Below are 17,890 nucleotides of genomic sequence, written 5' to 3'. Positions count from 1 at the left end.
GACAAGCACGCCTATTTGTGGTACATTTAGATTTGCAGTCACATTTTCTGAAACCCTGCCCAGTACCAAGGGATTGTTTTATTGCTGTTTGACGTAAAGATATTTCTACAGCAGGGACATCCATCTTCTTTCGTTAAAAATCTCTCTTTGCAAACACTGAATTCAGATTTTGCATACAATTGTTTAAAATACCTGTTTTAGTATCAAGTTTATAAAAGCCATCCTCTGTTTTACTAAGAACCACAGCTAAAATTGAACGTCCCTCACCACCCGGCAGCCCCGCTGCGGGTGGCGAGGGACGGGACCCGACATATCCGAACGGACCACCCCCCGAAAAATTCCTGGGGATTTTTCGACCCGTTTGGATTCGAGCCCGAGTCCCCCAGAGCGGTAGACTGCCATCCGGCCGCTTCGGCACCCCGGTACTGTACGTCTACGAGCCTTTTTATATATATTTTTGATATTTAATCACGAGTTTAAATTAAACCCCTAATTAAATATCAAAAACTAATTATCGTTATTCATAATTTGCATTCATTCGCTCTAATTATTCTCGAAATACTTTAGAAAGTTCCAATTATTTTCTATTGAGCGAAAAGTAGATATTACGTAAGAAAATTTATAAATTTTTTAATAGAGAATTTCAAAAAGAGCGTGTCCTGGTCATACATTATGTATAAACAAACATGTTTATCTGCATGTAATTTTGTTCAGTTTGCTCGAAAATCGCTATTTGTTAATAATTTATTAGTAATATCTCGATAGTTTTCACGTTCTTTCTCGATATTTCATTCAATATTTTGAGAGGAAACTTGGAAATTTTAATATTAGTTCTTAAAATTCGGTCCTAAAAGTCAAGGTTTCGATCTGGAAGAGGAACGATGAATATTATTTTTCATAAAGAAACAGCGAAAGATCTTTTAAAAAGAGTTTTTTGATTTTTAGATACAGGATAATGAGATCTTGTTGGAGAGAGAGTCCGCATCAGAGACCGTCTTTTAAAGATTTAGTTCAAAAATTCGATCGAATGTTGCAGGACACCGCGGTAAGTTGGAAACTTAAAAAATTCCCACATTAATTTATTTTAATTCTGTCTCATTTTTCGTAGTCTTACGTGGATTTTACTCAGGAACCATCGGCCGTATTTTCTTACTCTTCTCGCTCCAGCTATAGAGACGAAGAAAAAGGCAAGTGAAAAATGAATATTGTTTGAAATTTTTGTATAAAAAATAGAATTTTGCATCCGTCGTCGGAAGTTCGTAATACGTAAACCATTGTTTTTTGTGGGGATGCAGAGGAGACGTACGGAGAAATCAAGCTTCGTCAGTATCCGAGTCCGAAGAGAGGAGAAGAACTAAATTATACAAACTGCATCTTCAGTTTTAACGGAAGCGACGAAAGCAGAGATTTCGTGGAAGCCGTGATATGAATTTTTTACGAATTCCCAACGAAGAATCTTTTCGAGATTAACTTTTTAAGACGAAAATCCCCGGAGGATCCGACGGGTATCGAATTCAAGTTTCAAATATTTTTATCGATTTTATAACTTCTATTTATATTTTTGTATCTGTTCATTTTTTACGACCAATATTATCTTTTAAAAAAATTCGTATTTTCGTTTTCTTCTACGAATTTTCCTCCCGAGAGAACGGTCCAAGCCAAAAATTTCGAAAAATTTAACCTTTAACAAAAACTAAATTTCTAGAGTAGAGAAATGCATAAAATTGTTATAAGAATAATATTTTTATATCAGTTTAAAGACTTCACTGCCGAATTTTAATAAAATATAATATAGAGGGCCTTAATAACGTATCGAACCGTTGAGTAATTAAGACGCTTCCATGTAAATCACGTTTAAAAATTCTATTATTATTGATGTAAATATTTTCAAGTTGTGTTGAATAATAAATGAAAATTTTTAATTTTTAAATTTGTCTCTTCCATCGTAAAAAATTGTTTTATCCACTAAAACAATAACAAAAAATCCTTCAATTTTTATCCATCAAACTCGACAGTCCAGACGAAACAATCGAAGATACTCGAGAAAAATTCTTGAAAGTTCGTGTAGAAAATACTGTATTTCGTCCTATCGTTTTTTGTGTAACTTTTTTTATTTAAGGACTCGCGCAGATCTTTAGTAATTAAACTGTACGGAATGGCAGTATTTTACAATACAATATTTTAACAATATATAAGAACAATCTTTTATTTCCAGCGAAACGTCAGTGGTGTTACCTAGGAAATTTAAACTTTTACAATGTCCTCTTTAATTTTCCATCGCAGTAGGCTTTGGTTTACAATTATACTCCCTCTTTTACGACTGCTATAAATCTGTTACGGCTGTATTAAATGTCCTACTTAACTGCCGCATTTCTTGTTCGTCATCGCGTTTAAGTTCGACCCGTTCGATGCATTACAGTATATTAAATACGACGACTGGCTTAACGAAGGTTTTCTAATTAGGTGGTAAGAGTGGGATCTATCGTACTCTTTCGTCACCGTCCACTCCATTACCGGGACGAAGTCACAAAAAAGTCTTAGTTTTAGAAACAGAAAAGAGTTATTTCTACGAAGATAAGTCCGAGGTCGTCTTACAAGAAATTTGTAAGAAACAAACCGAATTTGGGAAAACGAAATGTTCCGGCAACAATGCCGATAAAAGTGTCTTTTTTTCTGAAATATTTTGTAATTTGTATGCTGCCATCTGTTGGAACGAAACGAGAGGAAATCATTTCGTTTTAGGTAAATAAATCAGTTAATTTTTAGACGTTTCCGTAAGGCGCCCGATAAAATTATTTATAAGATTTTTCTAAATTGTAATTTTCTGTAATATGGTAATTAAGTTTGACAAAATTAATAATAAGAAAGTGTTATTCCACGATAAGGATTACCGTACCCCTTCCTTATCGAGGAGTAACACGAAATTTTACGGCTTTAGAGTTCGTGGCTCGAAGGTTCATCGCGCGACATTTATTACGGACGTAGCGCGTGTTTCCCTTTCGAGATACCTTATGCGGGATTACGTATCACCGAAGACGAAGACCCGTTTTAATTATTACGAATATCCGGTTTGACGCGGCATCCGTCGATTACGTCGCGATTTAGTTACGTCGGAGGTCTTATACCCCGGTGACCTATAAGTTCTACGCGTAAATATTAGCCCGGGTGGAAAAATCGACGTATTTCCGGAAAGACGAAGCTAATTATCTGAATACAATTTTCGGAATCTTCAAATCCGCGTAGAAAGTTCGAATCAAATTCGTTGACCTAAGCGAGAAAGTAAAGGAAGTTGTACATTTAATGTATGAAAATAGACACAAACCGATAAAATGTAATTCTCGGGAAATAAATAATAAATAGATAAATAAAAGAGAGAGTGTACGCGTCATCCCGCTCGGAGTTATAAGTAAAGGAAGAGTGGCGAATGATGGAAAGTGAAACGAATAAATTAGTAGTACAAATAGCGCGAAGATTTCAAACACAACACAAAGTGCAACGGATGGAATTCGGAAAGACGACAGTCGACGTACCGACTCTAACGGCATCGAACTTCCTCGTAAGGTTAAACTATCGAACGTGACGTCGACCGGGAATCTTTCGGAAACATTTGTATAATTTTAGTACGCTAAAAATGGATGTAAATAGGAATAAAAGAAGGGAGCTAACGCCAATACCAACGGGTTTCCGAACATCGTGGATTCGACGCGTAACAAATTTCGTAATAAGGAACGAGATACAAGTATTTAGCCAGAGGTCCCGAGTGTAGACGACGTCTCCTTTTAACGAATAACTTCGTCACCCGACAGATTATCCCGAGAAACGTCTCTGGGCCCCGCTGCGTAAGAATTACAAACTGCAGTATATTTACACGCTACGAGACTTATAATAATCCTAGTCGTTTTCGATCGTAAGTAACTTCACTCGAAGTTGTTTACGACTAGTAGCTCGTAACTTCGTACGAAACTTTTTGCTCGTAATTTGTAAAGCTTGTAACAACTACCAGCGTTTTATATCTCGATTAAGAAACGAGGAAATCTGTCTTTCCGCCAACAGACCGGTGGTCGGAGTCGAGCACCGGGATATAATGGAAACGGAATGGAACCTCGCCTTATTACGAAAGAAAACTTTGAATTTATTGGTCGAAATTACTTAAAAAATACTGTAAGACGATTCTTTATCGTTTGAATGACGCAATTCTTTCTTTCGTCGTCGTTCCCGATCGTTTATTTCGTCCGACAAAAGAAAAAGAAAATCGGACTAAATCGAAAACGTTAACTCCGAGAAGAATATTTTGACGAAAAACAGTTTCCAAATAAAAAATATTTATAATTATAGACTACTTGTAGGAAATTATTACAAGCACGCACTTTATTCTTTCTGATCGAGTTAAGCTCCAGTTATCGTTCCAATACACGAAACGAATACGATTAGATTCTGTCGGGGTAGAGGAACGACCGGTTACCTTATCGTTTACGTTTCTACAAACACTTTTATCCCGTGACACTTCGTTACATTTGCAATTCATTTCGAGAAGAAAATTTCGGTTTGGCGCCGAAAGAGTACCTTAAAATGTCGTCGTTTTTGATACGCAATTTCCACGCCACGTTAATAATATTTCTCGAGGAGAAGGGGCCCAAAACGGCGTTAATAGGAAACGTATCGGTTTAATGCAAATAGCGTTACGTGAGAAGATTTAAAGATTTTTCTCCAACGTAACCCCGTTCGACATTAAGAATTGCGTATTTGGTGGATTTCGGTTCTCAAAATTATTTTAACGTAGACGAAAACGTTTTATTTACGTTTAAATATTTTTAGAACGGCTATTTTTAGACACGTAATTTACCGGAAACGGAAACAATGGCGACTTTTTTTATCGACTCCGCGCACGAGGCGAGGCTAAATCGTCACTGGGAACGGGGAAAATATTTTAAAATTTCATCAAAATTAAACAAAAAATTCGCTTTCGTTACTTATCTCGAATAATTGTACTAAATATTACCAAAATATGGCCGGGAACGACGACCGAGATAAGTTAAAATAGGACTACTCTATTCCGTTTCGAGTGTCGTCCCACTGGCGATAAAGTAAAATAAGTTAATAAAGTCGTTATTTATGGTCTATATGACGAAATAATACGCGTTTGACCCATAAAATTCCAGATAATAATACTTCGGGGCCGTTTCTATAAGTATACGTAATTAAGCGAGACCTTTTACACTCGACGATGGCATTTGGGGACGTAGATCGTCCTCGGCCAATTACGTAACGTTCCGTCACTTCCGTTTCACCGGTCGTTTCCGTATAATTAGCGATACGACGAAGAAATACGTAAATAATCTTTCGGAAAGTTACCTCGGCCAACCGGACACGGCTTCGGCGTAGTTACGTGGCCAGACGTATCGAAACGTATTGTAGCGTATCGTATCGAAGCCAAATTTTCGAATTAAATCACTTTCGTCAGATAAAAAATAAAAGGAAACGAGATGTGTCCAGTCGCGAGGAGCATTTTCTCATCCCAGAAAAAATGGACGGTCTTTGCCAAATCAATAACGTTTTTGCTCTATCGTAACCGGCAATTATCTCTTCGACGCGTTAGAAATTTGCCAAACGAAATAAAAGTCAGATTTCTCCAACGACTTTTTGAATTTGTGGCGCTTCTTAATGGATGCGGAGGAATCGATGGTCACGCGCTGGATAAATGTGAAATAAATGTCTTTTCGGATCCAGTTTGAAAAGCTAACGACCGAATCCCATTAAAAGATACGAGATCAAACCGCCAAATATTAATACGTCGTAAGGAAAACGAAAGACGATTAACGTTAATAGATAGAAATTTCGTTCTCGCTCACTCCAACAAATCGTTCGCTTTTATAGGTTCAATAATTCGTACGTTTCGGAATCGATAATCGAAATCGGTTAACCCACTTAATTACACGTCGGAGGTTTGCGACCTCGACAAATTTTACCATTTCTATGGCCCGAGTGCGGTAGTCTCTCGTTCTCTTTCCCCTTATCCCACCCATCGCACCCAGCGTGAGAAAGTTACATTACATAAAGTATAATTTAAACGATAACCATCGCGTAAAAACAATTTAAACTTAATTTTCTAGTCGAAATTATCAGAAAAAACTGGACGGAACGACGACGATTCTTTTCTAAATTTGATTTCGTCGGAATGGGACGGGCATCGATCCGCGGACAACGCGCCTAACTCGAATTAAATTAGACGAGGTCCGTAACTCGAGAATGACGAGTGACGTGGTGAAAGAAACAAAAATAATAATCTTATAAATTGCGAAGAATGGCAATTACCACGAGAGCAAACTCCCGTTCTTTGACCTATTATTGGTCCGTTTAAACGGATTTCTCGGATTTCCCACACTTCAATCATCTAGGACAATATACTCTTTAGATGCTATCGTATAAAAAATATAACGGGCGGTGTCATTAATCGACGGAGAGAAAATTTACAATCTCTTATCTTCTGTCTATGCCCCAGAGAAATCTGGAAATCGAATCTCAATAAATATACGTTTAGCGAAAAGATTTCACGCCAGGAAACTGGCATTTCGGAAATAAGAAAAAATTTCACCGTCGGTGGTCGAAAGTTGGCGAATTATCCAACGACGAAAGAAAATACCCGACGTTACGCGGAGTAGAGGCGCAAATTAAAGAAAATCTTAGAAAAAGTATTATCGCGGCTTCGATAACAGTATTTGTAATTTTTCTTCCGTTATTTTATTTCCTCCGACCCGGCAGATTTCCTTCCATAAACATTTTAATACCGCATTGTATAAAAATATACAATGAAGATTCTAAATATAGTATAAACCGTAATAACAGATACGGCGTACGCCATACAAAGAATACGCCGGAAATTAGTTGACGAAACCGTTTATTTTCCCGAAGTAAGTTAATGATGTGGTCGGTAACGAGTTACAACGGAGGCATTACGCGCTTTTTGTAGCATTTTCCTGGTACAAAAAAGGGAGAATCCAAAAGTTTTCTATATTTGCCGAGTCCTTCGCCTCTATTCCGCGTAATGTCTGCTATTTCGCCAAAAGTTTCCTTTCTGTATCGCGTGTCTTTCGCGAATTCGTCGACGACGAAATCTGCCAATCGATTGGCCAGAATTAATTGCCGACATCTTATTTCCTCTTCGCTAAATAATATAACGGAAGGAAATCGCATCCGCGCAATGTATTTAGGCCTAGCGTAGCGTCCTCGGGTTGGATTCGAGGTCAGAGATCTGTTTTAAGTTTAAAGCAGAGCCTTTTAGCCGTAATACGGTGGCCCGAGTCGGGCACTCCCAACGTAGGGTAACGCGAACGACGGAAGCGACGGAAAAAATTAGAACGACCTTTCGAATTTCGTAGAATTATTAATACGGAAAGGACCTAAACGACCACCCTTCGTAATAAAATACATTTAGTAATTAAAAGATTGCCGCGATACCATACCATGCGCGAACGCCTTTCCGTAATTATTTAGAAATCCAACATATTGGCAAAGGAACTGTCAAAGATGACCGTTTTAATCCGACCAACGGCATTTACCATGGATAAAGGCCGGCTGTCGCCCGCGGCGTAAAAAATGTGTTAAATATTTCCCCGGGGGTGTACAAAAACCATTAATTCCTCGCTTCTTCCTCGAAAATAAAAAAATGTAAAATAATAAAAACCAAGGACGAATCAAAATAGAATTAACCGGAGGGTTAATCGGCGTAATTAAGGACGGAGGGACCGATCGATAATTGAGGATTTAACCAATTTCTCGCTCTTACTTTCCAACTACGAATTTATATTTTATCCTCGGCGGAAAGACGTTTACCGTCGGAAAATAAAATCGAACGAATGTGGTATTAATAGCGATAAACGGTAGGAAAAAAGTATTGTTCGGCGCGACTTTTTGCGGGAGGGAGGAGAGTCGAGCGGTAAGACACTCGGCAAACGCCACTATACGCAAAGAAATGGGTTAATGACGAGCCATTATTTTGGCATTGGATAACCAGGCTAATGCGCGTCGAATCATTCGGGCTAAAAAGAGGACATTCCGATTTACATCCCGTTTCGTCTCTTATATTTTCCGTCCCATCGAAAATCCCACTTTTACATTTATTTCTCCTCCCTTTTCTCCTATTCCGTTTCTTCCCAGTTTCGCCCGTTCCAAATACGACGGGATTTATTCCCCCTTCAGTTTTTATCTTTAGTTTTGACAAATTAAACTGGTTCTAATTATAGATTCCGTCAACGCGCCAGATTAGCATATTTTGTTTCCAATTATTTTGCCCCACCGGGTTTTTTGCGCCAAACAACCGTCGACCCCCGGACGGGTGTCGAAGCGACAAACGTTTTATTGTCTGACTTCGGGGTTCCTTCCATCCAAATAACAATCGATGGGCTTATTTTTTCTCTTAATTCCGTTCGTTACGAACTTTTAACCTATTTAAAGTTATTTAACACGTCGCTTCGATCATCCGATATCGACGGAGCGACAAAAAAATCGCCATCCCTTGGCGCGGCGATTAAATTAGTGTCGTCCCTACAACGAAAGTAATTAAAATTAAACGATTTCTGCTGGTAAATATGGAAGAAAATTAAAGGTGGAAAAGAATTCAAGCTTTAAAATGCCAGCCTAAAGCCGGTTCGATTGGCAATTTTTTTAAAATTTAAATTTTAGTTTCTCGACGAAATATTCGGTAAAATTGCAATATTTATTGTTATTGTTTTTTTCGGTTTTTATGAAAAAATATAGAACTCGCATTAGAAAAGAAAGGAGAATAATAATTTCGCCCTTTGACGGGGAAAATAGTGGGGAGGAAGCGCGATTAATTTAATCATGTAACAGATAAGCGATGCATGCATCCATTGGGGTTTTTTATTATTTTTTGAGGAAACTTTCGTTCGACATTGGCGACGAAGAAACGAAGCGAGACCGAGACACCTTTCGCGAAACTCTACCCCTCGCTCTTCCGATAACATCTACGTTTGTTAAAATGTATCCGTGCTGTAAAATTAAGCGACACGCGTGCGAATACCGAGAAATTCGGGTATTTTGTATCCGACAAAACATAAATTTATACTTAATTCGAATTAATGGAGCTAAAAATGGAAATTCCGCCATTAAAACGGGACGATTCGAATAGCGAAATATTGAAAAAGGATAATTGCGTTTATATAAAGTATTAAAGAGATTTTTCTATCTTCTCCATCTCTTGGCCACGTTACGAACGGGAAACGTCGAGTTGAAAATTTTGGAAATTTTATTGAATCAGGTCATAAAGGAGGAAAAGCGGGCGAATAAAACTACGATAATCTTTATAAAAACATTTAAAAGTTTTTAAAATTAGGTCATTTAATACTATTTTATCAAAGTGGCCATTTAGCTGGGTGATTAATTTTACGTGGCTGCTTTAAATTGACCTTTATCAATCTCTTCGTCGCAACCCGGCGATAAGGCGCTTATTCTTAATACGTTATAATACCAGAAGTATCGTTTTATACAAGTTTTTTTTCGTCTATAAACTAACAAAATATAGGTTAGTCGTTAATTTCACTTGGTACGACGGATACCATCGACGGTGTTTAACCGGGAGTCGTTATCCCCATACAAAAAACCAAGAGTAGTTGGCAAATTGTCAGCGATCGCCCTTGGTGAATATTCAACGTCGTCCGTCGACGGCTTTCTAGCAATTAATTTTATCTCCGTTTTAAATACAGAGTGGCGATTTTCGGTTCGAGTTCGATAACGTCCGCGACATTATTAATAGATTCTCTTTTATACGTCGTAGATCAGAAATTTCCGCACGCCTTTGTTTTTTCTGCGCTCTTTCCATTTCGTTTCCTTTTTTCTACTGGAAGGAAAAACGAAACGAATAGCGCGAGTTTAGCGAAACGGGTTCAATTCCGTCACGTCGACTTTCTTACATTGTCTCGTCCCTGTATTATAATTACGAGTCCGTGTTTCGCGGTCGATCCAGTCGAATTTTTAAGGTGGAAGGTTCGTTGTGTTTTTAAATAACCAGTCTTTTCTGCACGATTTCCAACGATTGTGCCAGGAGAAAAACGAATGGAAACTTTTCCTATTCGATTATATTTTTCTCCGACGTCTTAAAGCCGATTTAGGTCATAAAATTGCTAATAAAATGCATTTATTGTTTGATGATCTAGAAATGTTTCCTTCGTCTCTTCTTTTTTATTTTTTTCTTCTTGTCGAGTGCAAAAATAAATCCAAATTTCCAATTTCTCATTGTTTTCAGCTCTTCACTCGCAATTTTCTTCGTTTCTTTTGTTAAATTCCTCGTAAAATTTATAGGCCGCGCGCATTAACCCGTCCGTTTCGCCCAGTTCGATCTTAAACGCGCGATTCTTCCCCGGTACATTTGTAAAATTCTACTTTTAAATTACATTAAAGCCGAGAAAAAAATCATCCGCCGGTAAAGACGAGAAAAGAAGATCCCGTTTAAGTTTTTCATCTCTTTCTTTCGTCTCGATTGGCTTTTTTACGCGGCGACGTAACAATTAAGAGCAGGAAATTTACAAATGTTTTTCGGAAAATCAAAACAATTACTCTATTCCCCGCGAGATAAGAGATTTTTTCTTCTTTTCGCGTAATACGTAACGGGATTCGCTACTCGCACGTTTTATGTATCTATACGAAATAATGCAAATCCTGGTCGATACGAACTCGCATCGGTTGACTTTAATGAAGAAATCGCGAACGGATCAAATTTCATTTAAATTGTAAATTAATTCTCGGAATTACTTTTGCGACGTAAGAAAAAGACACGCACAGAAAGGGTCGTTCAAATCCCAAACGTTACGATAGACGATAAAATTTCTGGTATTCGAACGGGGGCAAAAAACATCGCTGGAGATAATAAAATCGAAAAAGAGGTGGCAAAATTTAGTAAAAATTTTAATGCATAAATTAATTTTTTTAATTCGTGGGAGCGTTAACTTTAAATTCGCATCCGGATCTTCCGCATCCTTCCATAAAAACTATACAGTATTTACGGAGCGAAAGGGGATGTTTACGTCGTTTACTCGCCAGGAAATTGTCTGTTTGTTTGGTATAAAATTCGTAGGATAAACGAAAAATCTGGTGTCTTATCGCGGTTAACGACGCAAATACCCATTTCAATAAATGATTCGCTACGCAAACGGAAATAGGACGAGATGAGGAGATGGCCTACATCGAGGAAAATATCCGTCACATCGCTAAATAACAAAGAGTGACGTTTTCCAACGTTAACGAACGTCGAGAGAAGCCAGAACAAAGGGATAACGTCGAAGAGGGGGGAAAGGAACGTCCGAGACAACCGGCGACGTCTTGCGGGGAAAACTGGCAAATTTTATTACGGTCTTTTGGTAAAATTTGAGGTTTTTACGTAGGACACGGGTAGGCACGTCCCGACCAAAAAGGGGGCAAAAAAATAATAAAATTTCTAGAACGAGAGAGAAATTTTAGGACCGCGGAAGAATAAATGGGTTAATATTAAATTCTCGGGAACGACGTTATTATATTTGGCGTTTTGTTTACGGAATATCGAGAGGAAAGGATGCTGGAAAAATGGTAAAATAATTAAGGAAGAGGGAAGAAAAGGAGGACGAAGTGACAGAATCATAATAAATGAAGGAAAGTCGCCTCGGATATCGCACGGTGCGTCGTTCCTCTACGCCAGAAAAAAAAAAAAAAAAACAAAGAAGCCAACAGGAAGAGGGTTTATTCGTCCCGCCCGACTAAAGTAGGCCAATGCCGGGTGAAACAACTCCCGCGCTCGGAGTGTGCGGGAAAATAGGTGAAACGAGAGCCGCCAGTCGTGGCGGGGAAAAAAACCCCAGCTGCCAAGTTTGTTGACATTCGTCACGAATCCGTCGTATATAAAAGACGGCTCCGCAGTCTCGACCCATTACATCACTCTCGTCCGACGCCGACGTTACCTCGCGTACCCACAATGGTAAGTCGGATACAACGTTGTTTACGACGTCCTCCGGATTAACGCACCTTGACTTAAGCACTCGCCACCCGTTCTAACGTTACTCCGTACTCACGTCTTTCCCGTTTCAGGCTAAACTACTACTGCTGACCTGGACTCTCGCCCTCTTCGTGGCCACGTGCGTCCGAGCCACCCGGGTGTATGCGGTGGGCCAACAGACCAGGGAGATCTTTTCGCGGTTAACGACGCAAATACCCATTTCAATAAATGATTCGCTACGCAAACGGAAATAGGACGAGATGAGGAGATGGCCTACATCGAGGAAAATATCCGTCACATCGGTAAATAACAAAGAGTGACGTTTTCCAACGTTAACGAACGTCGAGAGAAGCCAGAACAAAGGGATAACGTCGAAGAGGGGGGAAAGGAACGTCCGAGACAACCGGCGACGTCTTGCGGGGAAAACTGGCAAATTTTATTACGGTCTTTTGGTAAAATTTGAGGTTTTTACGTAGGACACGGGTAGGCACGTCCCGACCAAAAAGGGGGCAAAAAAATAATAAAATTTCTAGAACGAGAGAGAAATTTTAGGACCGCGGAAGAATAAATGGGTTAATATTAAATTCTCGGGAACGACGTTATTATATTTGGCGTTTTGTTTACGGAATATCGAGAGGAAAGGATGCTGGAAAAATGGTAAAATAATTAAGGAAGAGGGAAGAAAAGGAGGACGAAGTGACAGAATCATAATAAATGAAGGAAAGTCGCCTCGGATATCGCACGGTGCGTCGTTCCTCTACGCCAGAAAAAAAAAAAAAAAAACAAAGAAGCCAACAGGAAGAGGGTTTATTCGTCCCGCCCGACTAAAGTAGGCCAATGCCGGGTGAAACAACTCCCGCGCTCGGAGTGTGCGGGAAAATAGGTGAAACGAGAGCCGCCAGTCGTGGCGGGTAAAAAATCCCCAGCTGCCAAGTTTGTTGACATTCGTCACGAATCCGTCGTATATAAAAGACGGCTCCGCAGTCTCGACCCATTACATCACTCTCGTCCGACGCCGACGTTACCTCGCGTACCCACAATGGTAAGTCGGATACAACGTTGTTTACGACGTCCTCCGGATTAACGCACCTTGACTTAAGCACTCGCCACCCGTTCTAACGTTACTCCGTACTCACGTCTTTCCCGTTTCAGGCTAAACTACTACTGCTGACCTGGACTCTCGCCCTCTTCGTGGCCACGTGCGTCCGAGCCACCCGGGTGTATGCGGTGGGCCAACAGACCAGGGAGATCTTCACCATGCCCGAATCGGCGCAGAACTGGCAGACCAACTTGCACGCCGGATACTCCGCCGGAAGCTCGGGACAGAACTACGCCTACGTGCCCGGAGAAGGCACTTCCGGTTACTCTTCTCGTTACGGCCAAGGCGGGAACTCGGCCCACGTCAGGTTCGTCTGGGGAGAACCCGGATCTTCGGCCACCTCCGGCAACGACTACGCGCAGAACGGCAAGTACGCCTCCGCCGCCGTCTCTCCCTTCGGACAGGTGGCCGGATACGCCTCCCCCGGGACGGAGTATTCTCCTCCTTCCGGTAAATACTCGGCCGGAACCGCGGCCGTCTCCGATTACGGACAACCCGACACCAAGTACGGATCTTCCGGAAGTTCCTCTTCCGAGTACTCTCCGCCCTCCAAGTACGAAGGCTCTTCCGCTTCCTCTTCCGAATATCAACAACCCGGAAGTAAATTTCCCGCTTCCGCTCTGTCCTCCAACTCCGACTACTCTCACCTGAGCAAATACGCCGTGGTGCCCGGGCCCGCTTCTTATTCTCGACAGGCCGGAAAGGGAGGGGGTTACGCCGCCGAAAACACCCAGGGAGCGGCGGTCTCGCCCTATTCACAGAGCGAAGGAAGCAGCGGATACAGTAACTCCTACTCTCCGTCTCGACTTACCTACTCCGAGGGGGGAGAACGAAGCGGAAGTAATTACGAACAAGAGGGCAATTCTCAAGTGGCCTACGCTCAACCCGGACAGATCCGGACTCCCTACTCGTCCGCCGCCGCTTCCGGCGAAGAATCGCACTCGGGTCGGCACTCGACGGCCGAGCTCAACCCCCAGGAATCGGGTAGATCCACGCATTCCGGACCCACTTCCGGCGCGCACGGAGGTTGGTGGGACGGATGGATGAAGGGGTGGTACGACGGATACAAGTACGGAGGAGGCAAAGGATTCCCCAACAAAGGATGAGAGAACCGGAATCGATGTCCGCCCGTCTTTTTGTAAATAGTCAACTCCGTTTCGAGGCCAAAACTGTCGGTCTTTTATGTACAGTCTTCTTTATTGTATCCAATATACTCGCTCGACTTTAATAAAATTTCGCGATTTGCATCAGTCTCTCGACGTTTTTATAACTCTGGCCGCGCGTAAAAGCGCTTTTCGAGCGTTTAAAGTACAGACTTTTCTACTTCCCAACCCAATTTTATAATTAAAAACTCGAAATTTAAATTAAAAAAAAGCACAAAAATTTATATTTCAAAGAGCATAAATTAGAAAAGTAAACTTAATTTATTCAGTATATAATATTTCGATTTAATAATTTCGGTATGTAAGTTAAAAAAGAAGACGAAGCAAACATAAAACTCTTGGTCTCGCCCGCTGATTTCCTGACTGGAAAATGTAGAGCAAAAAATGCCAGATTGGCGACCCGCATTCATCTCGAACTTGAACTGGAAGCGCATCGAACGAAATCTTTTATTTTTTTACCGTTTGGAGGACGATAATTGCCAAGGCGAAACGAGTTTTGCGCCAGTGAGGAAACGATGCCAGATGGAAAGGGTGATAAATGGACTGGCTCCCCGTTTGCAGTCGGCCACCGTCGGCCGAAACTCGTATTTTCTCCCTTCCTCCCCTCCGTGACGGAAGAAGCTTCTTCTTAATCCAGAACAACGTCATCCCCTCCGCTTACCCGTATTAGGATTTATTTTCTCTTCCGTTTAGCCATATCCACGTAACAAACCCAGCAAACGACGTCTCCTTCCTCCTTCGCCCTACCTTCGGACGTGACTTTTTTTTTGTTTTAAACTCGACGAGTGCATTTAGGGACGTTAAAGATTTTCACGATTCTCTCGCCAAAGAGAAAAAACTTGGGAGTTTTTTCACATTTTCACTCCTCCCTTTATATAACGTGGTAATCTGAGCTTGGCCGGCAAAATGGGCGCAATAATCGGAAAAATCGAGCTAAATCGCGTATAATAAACGAAGGAATACGGATTCCGTAATATGGAAAACGGCCGTTTATAACGCCCGGGAGAATTTCCGGCTTCGCGCAAGACGGACATTTAAGATAAATCGCATTACACAGTTACATTTTTCTTTTATGGTAAAAACTTAACTGCCGGAGTGCAAAGTTAACCTAGATAAACCCAGAGTCTCCGACGGTCGGGCCACTGGGCCAATCCGAAAATGCGGGACAAATCCGTCCTCTTTAACGCGGGATAACCGAAACACTAGGTTAATATTATTCGCATTTTATTCGTATTCGCGTCGATTTTTATACGGGAGTCGGGATCGGCGGGTAATCCGCCACGTAGCGCACCCGGTGACTCGGCCCGATTACCGAGCATTACGCACAAAACTAACAAATTTACTCAATTTATAATAAATAAATTATTATTCGTTTCTTAATCTCGTTCGAAATTTAAGATTTTGCGTGGTAACAATTCGTTGGCGAATAACGAAATGCCGAAAAATAAACTTATATTTTCGTAACGATTACGACAACCCCACGCATTTATTTTATTTCAAATTGTAATACCGTATTACATTTCCGCCCGCGCGCCGCCGTAAATAAAGAAGTAAAGTTTTATCTTCCTCGTTTACTGGGAGGAAATCTCTGCTGGAAATTTAAATTGGCCCGCCCAAGGCGACCTTTATCGTTTCTACGAAAATTAATACGCTAAAATCGTCCGGTGTTCGTTTATACGACGTCAGGCGGAGAAGTCGCCGTATGGACAACGGCCCGACGCTGGGTTAACAGACTTTCCGGCCACCCCGGGCGTATTTCTTTTAAAGCTAAGTATTAAAATTATCGTTTTATTAAAATATTTATCAAACCTTCGTACTATTATTAAATATCGGAAAAAATATATATAATAATAGAGCGAAGTTAATAGAATATTAATTCTTTCCGTTTCCGGTATAGTCATTGGCAGAGATGGGAAGGTTATCCAACGTTACCGTATCGGGTGACGTCACGAGGATTAACCTAGTATTCGATAAGGGATTATCTTAATCGGCTTTGGGATGATTCTAAGAGACGATTCCTCTTCTCGCATTGTAAAATCCCGAGTCCGGGTCGAGGATATTTTGCGGAATAAAAGTTAACAATTTCCACCTCGGTGACTTTTCAACGCCACGATAAAGTCTTTATCCGCGGTATTTTCGGACGAAGGTTTTGTCGTCGATTTATAAAGATTGCGTGTCAATAATAAATATCTTTAATATAGATATATTTTTATGTAAAATTAAACCCGGACATAGCGTTATCTTCTTACGGCCCCAGCCAATACTGTACTTATAAAAGGACCTTTCCTATAAATATTAAATACATTGGTAAATGTACGATTTTGCGCGGTAAATGATATTATTATTGCCAAATAAGATAATTTTCCCAGTCAAAGGACAGTTTAGTGATATTATCGCCGCTAAGCGAGTTTACAATTTAAAGATTTAAAATTAAAAAAAGTTACATTTTAAGGCGCTTTAGTAAAGTAATTTAGAATCGAGTAACAAACCAGTGGAAAAATTAATATTCGTTTCAACAATTAAAAAGAAAAGTAGTTCCGTTGGTCTGGCTTGGCCGGAGTAAACCCAAACCGAAACGGAAGAATACAGTACTTCGCTCGGCCCGGACCGAGAAGAGAGTTTACCACAACCGACCAACGAACAAGAAAATAGTTCGTCGTTAGGTCTGGCGCCACTTCCGGTAGGAAATTAAAAATGGAGAAGGAACGTATCGGAAAACGTGATACGACTTTGAAGGTATTCGTCGATTACTCGTGTTGATACGAAAATTCAGATTTACAAGTAAAAAAAGTGCCGCTCAACCGTTATAATAAAATTCTCATCGAAAAATGGTCGATGATAACGAACGAAAGTCTGTAATCCCATCGATTCGAGTAGTAATAATCTCTTTGTTGTTTGAAATGTCGAGATCGGCTACAATTTCAATAAATTGTACATCTACAAATTCCCACTGTCTTCCGTCTGCGCGGCTGTTTGTCCGTCCTTTTTTAATCTCGAAAACGGAGTTAGATAGACGAAAGGATAGACCAGATATGGAAAGCTTAGGGGCGGGAGGCCCCGATTAACTGTATACGAACTTCCGTTTTCGGCCGAAAGTCACGTTATTTCCACTCAAGTGTTTTCTTTCTAACAGAGATAAACGGCTCGGTTATTAACGGGAAAAGTATGACGTACGGGGCCGTACCCTTTAAACTTAAGCGTATTGTGACGAAAATTTGCAGCCCGTGGCAATTTGTCAAATAAATAATTGCTGGTTATTAATATCGTATTTAGTGAAGCCAAAAATACAAAATACTAAGAAATATGTGACAACGGTGGTACCGATAAACACAAATCTGCTTTACGGGCGTAGATCCATATAAGACGGGCGTATTTCCCCAATGTTTTGGTACTCCTCCCGCAGTATTTTTATTTTATACCGCGCTACGGTACTTATAGTCTCAAAAATTAGGAATAACGAGTACCGCGCAACAAATACGCCTTACGTTTTGTATCCCACCAAAACCCAACAATAAGAGTATTATTCTTTTACAATCTCGTATTTCTCGCAAAACTGTCAGAAATTTTAAATAGATCGTAACATTTTAATAGTATCATTTTCTAATATATGATCCGTACGTATTATATTCTGCTCGGTAACGAACACGAAAC

General features: G+C 40.5%; 2 protein-coding genes across 2 annotated transcripts in view; both read left to right on the top strand.

Moving 5' to 3' along the window:
• LOC111620587 (tyrosine-protein kinase receptor Tie-1-like) overlaps window positions 1–1,891 on the top strand; it is a 4,151-nt gene extending 2,260 nt beyond the window's left edge. The window contains exons 4-6 of the mRNA XM_023362549.1: window positions 946–1,045; window positions 1,109–1,187; window positions 1,296–1,891. Of these exons, the coding sequence (XP_023218317.1) occupies window positions 946–1,045; window positions 1,109–1,187; window positions 1,296–1,429 (313 nt within the window). The 3' untranslated portion in view covers window positions 1,430–1,891. The remainder of the gene's footprint in view (window positions 1–945; window positions 1,046–1,108; window positions 1,188–1,295) is intronic.
• An 11,085-nt stretch (window positions 1,892–12,976) lies between these two features.
• Window positions 12,977–14,317, top strand: LOC111620586 (pro-resilin-like). The gene is made up of 2 exons (XM_023362548.1): window positions 12,977–13,019; window positions 13,130–14,317. Exons 1-2 carry the CDS (start codon window positions 13,017–13,019, stop codon window positions 14,180–14,182), a joined length of 1,056 nt encoding a protein of 351 aa, XP_023218316.1. The 5' UTR covers window positions 12,977–13,016; the 3' UTR covers window positions 14,183–14,317.
• The last annotated feature ends 3,573 nt before the right edge of the window (window positions 14,318–17,890 follow it).

This window comes from Centruroides sculpturatus, unplaced genomic scaffold, assembly GCF_000671375.1.
Source record: "Centruroides sculpturatus isolate CEXI.00-Female unplaced genomic scaffold, Cexi_2.0 scaffold137, whole genome shotgun sequence".
NCBI classification, from domain to species: domain Eukaryota; kingdom Metazoa; phylum Arthropoda; class Arachnida; order Scorpiones; family Buthidae; genus Centruroides; species Centruroides sculpturatus.
This window is presented reverse-complemented; position numbering and strand designations above follow the sequence as displayed.